This window comes from Fragaria vesca, linkage group LG3 (assembly GCF_000184155.1).
Source record: "Fragaria vesca subsp. vesca linkage group LG3, FraVesHawaii_1.0, whole genome shotgun sequence".
NCBI classification, from domain to species: domain Eukaryota; kingdom Viridiplantae; phylum Streptophyta; class Magnoliopsida; order Rosales; family Rosaceae; genus Fragaria; species Fragaria vesca.
This window is the reverse complement of record NC_020493.1, coordinates 20,850,520-20,853,887: the sequence shown is the minus strand read 5'-3', so window position 1 is coordinate 20,853,887 and position 3,368 is coordinate 20,850,520. Positions and strand designations below refer to the sequence as shown.

The following is a 3,368-nucleotide window of genomic DNA, read 5'->3' as shown; positions in this document are numbered from 1 at the left end:
TTGTTAAAATGCATTTTAACAAATTTGGGATCAAAAATTAGGGAATTCCATGACTTTGATACAAACCTGAATCTGCATAAAGGCTTCACCGGCAGCCACGCGAGAATCTCGCGAATGATCTCCATCGGAAGGTGCGGGAGCTCCGTCACTTCGTCCGCCATTTTTGTGCTCCAAAAGTCAAACAGAGTCGCACCGAAATGAATGAACTTCGCCGGAGGCACCGACCCTTTTAAAAGCCGTTTGTTTGGGTTTGGGCCATACTTTAGCCCAAACCTTAGTGCCAAAATTGGACTTCTGAGCCCAAAGTTTAGTTTAAGGTTTTAGGTTTCTCACTTTCTCTGATTCAGTCGTTTCCTTTTTTTTGTGTTTTTTGTTTTTGGTAAGTATGAGGCCAAAAGGCCCAGAACAAAAACTACAAGAAAGACTAACCAGTATTACTGGTTTTAAAACTCCTACTTCTAGTAACTCCCACGATATCATCCAGAAGAGTTTCAGTAACAATAGCAGGAGGCTCATAGAGATAGCAGATGCCTTGAACATTAAGAGTACTGTTCTTAGCCAACAAGTCAGCAACCATACTGCGCTCTCGGTGAACATGCTTAACATGGACTGAAGCAAAATGCTGAGTCGTTTCCTTTTCATTTTTGAGGCAAACTTTTTAGCGGATGCTTTATCTGAGCATGATCATGGTGCACCTGTCTCGTAGAGTATCGATCTTTGTCTGCTTCTATGGATTTTTTCTGTGGTAGTTTTAGTTTGGGTTGCAATAGGGTTTCTTCTTGTATTTTCTTTCTTTTATCAAACCGAACAGAATAGACAATATTGCTTCTAAGTGTGTAAACGATAACATCGATTATGACTCATGAGTTCATTGATTACATCTACCAACCAAAGATTTTTCTACTCACCAGGAACATTTGTTCAGAAACCAACGGAAAAACCAAAAGGAAATGATTTCCCCCATATTCTTCAACCCTATATACCAATACTGAAGTATACAATACAAAGATACAGAAAGCTAGGACAAAACTTAAAGTACTCCACAGTCCAAACTCTCATGAGAAATGTCTCGATGTAAAAAAATAACATTTTCTTTCTCTAATCATAATATCATGATCGATCAGTTCGTATCTCACTTCCAATATATTCATACTTCATACAGTAATTGTTTTTTAATACAGTAATTTCATATATAGGAAAAAGAAAATGTAGCCAATTTTCTAGTCCTTTTAGTTAAAAAAAGAAAAGAAAAAACGAACACAGAGAATGCTGTTAACCAAGTTATTTAACTATCCAAACCTTGTTCAGTAACACAAGAATTTAGTATACCGAAATGAAAAACAAACAGGATACTTACCTCCGATCCATTCTTCTAATCCCATCCTTAATGTGATCAGTCAGTGATGGCAGGGAAATTGGGAGAAAAAAGGCTCTCCAAGTAGATCCCAACATAGCCAATTCGAATTTGATCAAATGATAGATTGCGAAAGGTTTCTTCATCGGAATTGAGCAGAACCAACTTGCCTTCGGCTTTGAACAACACCAAATCATAGCCATTCTTCCAGAAACCTGAATGTGACCAACTCAAAGAAGGGATACAAACCCTAATTTGAGTCCACGACTCTCTCACTCTGTATTTCTTCATGACCCAAAAGGCTTCATGCTTCTCATAATACTTAGGTATCATACATAGGCATTCTCCCACGACGCTCAAGTTAACTTCTTCATTATTTACAATATCGAAATCAGTTGGCAGCGGAATCTCTCGAACCTCCTCCTCTGATAAAAGAAAACACAAGATAACCATGGATGACTCCGGCTCAAAATTTCTCTGGACCACCCAATGAATACCTCCATTCAGCACTTTCCCCTCCTGACCAGATTGGAAACCTTCGTAGTGATGTTGCCTCTCAATGACTAGCCAAGAATTGTTTCTCAATGAGTAAACACAAAACTTAAGCTCCCCTTCGCAGCAGTCCCCTTTAACAACCTTGTAATCTTGGGTGCACCGATCAAATGCAAACCCAGATACGCAATAATAATAATCTCCTGTCTCCGGAGTAAACATTTCCGGTGGGTCAGGTAATACCTTTGATTCCCTCGTTGCCGGGTTTAACAAACAGACATTCCCAAACAACCTAGATAACCCTAGCAACAACAACATGCCCTCGCAGCAAAGCACCACCCTAGAAAAAATACAACACCTTGGATAGAGATCTTCATTGTCATCTACATCGTCATCGCCATGATAATAATCATCACCGCTAAGATCTTTAGATCTCAATGCCCTGAACTTGACTAGTAAATCATGATTATCACCAAGATTATCAATATCATTTTGATCAAGAACCTCATCGAGGTCGAGAGAGAAGAGGCAGTGACAAGAATCATCTTTAATCATGACTCTGCGTCTCTGGTAGAACACATCCTCATGCTCAAGGGCTTTGTCAGAGTGCAATTTCACGAATTGGGGGTCTAAAATTAGAGACTTCCAGGACTTGGATACACACCTGAATCGGCATACAGACTTCACCGGCAGCCATGAAAGAATCTCGCGGATGACCTCCATAGGGAGGTGCAGAATCGGCATACGCATCGGTTTCTTTTGGTTCCCCATGATCTCGTCACCTCCGTATCTTCTTCTCACACAAGTAATCCTTAACCCTAAGAAACGAAATATGTGAAGGAGGCTTGGGATTGACTTTAGTTTGTGTTATATGTCCAACTAAGCCCAGGCAGATATCTGACCCGAAAAGGGCCCAGGCAGATAATGGAACCCTAACAAACACCCAATATATAACACTCAAATATAATGGTCAAACGTATGAATTGTTATAAATTTTCAGGCCCTCACCGCCATACGTACTTACCTCATTGGATTTTGGTTGGCAATTTTGGTTGCATATTCCTTTAATGTTTACCGTAATTGATAAAGTAGTCTGGAGTTCACGTCCAAAATCAATTGGGCAAATGGATGGAGAGACCCAAAGCCTTATAAACCTACAGACAATGTCTCATATTCCCGATATGGGATTGACATCTCAACACAACCCTGCACATATGACGAATTTTCAAGCCTAACACATGTATGACATTTGGGTGACGTGGAGTTCGTGTGGCCATTGGACTTCACATATAGACGTGGGTAATCCACGTACTCTAATACCATGATAAAGTAGTCTGTGATTCATATCCAAAACCGATTGAAAATGGATGGAGAGACTCAAACCCTTATAAACCCATATGCAATGTCTTATATTCTCGATATGAGATTAATATCTCAATAGTAATATATTGTTTGTTAATCATATCAGATTGGTTAAAGATGAAAACAGGAAAACGAATTGACTAAGCCATAAACAGTTAAA

The 3,368-nt window shown here is 39.5% G+C and overlaps 1 protein-coding gene across 1 annotated transcript; it reads right to left on the bottom strand.

Annotated features, from left to right (window-relative positions):
• Positions 1 to 1,547: 1,547 nt before the first annotated feature.
• Positions 1,548 to 2,617, bottom strand: LOC101309338 (F-box/kelch-repeat protein At3g06240-like). Its single transcript, XM_004295986.1, has 2 exons — positions 1,677 to 2,617; positions 1,548 to 1,569 (listed from the first exon to the last, which is right to left on the bottom strand). Exons 1-2 carry the CDS (start codon positions 2,615 to 2,617, stop codon positions 1,548 to 1,550), a joined length of 963 nt encoding a protein of 320 aa, XP_004296034.1.
• Between the last annotated feature and the right edge of the window lie 751 nt (positions 2,618 to 3,368).

What these genes read in the sequence shown, in the direction of transcription:
- LOC101309338 (XM_004295986.1), bottom strand. Translation starts at nt 2,617, where the DNA reads ATGGGGAACCAAAAGAAACCGATGCGTATGCCGATTCTGCACCTCCCT. An exon ending in TGCCTATGTATGATACCTAA is followed by an intron (nt 1,570 to 1,676) that starts GTATTATGAGAA and finishes GGTCACATTCAG; the next exon opens with GTTTCTGGAAGAATGGCTAT.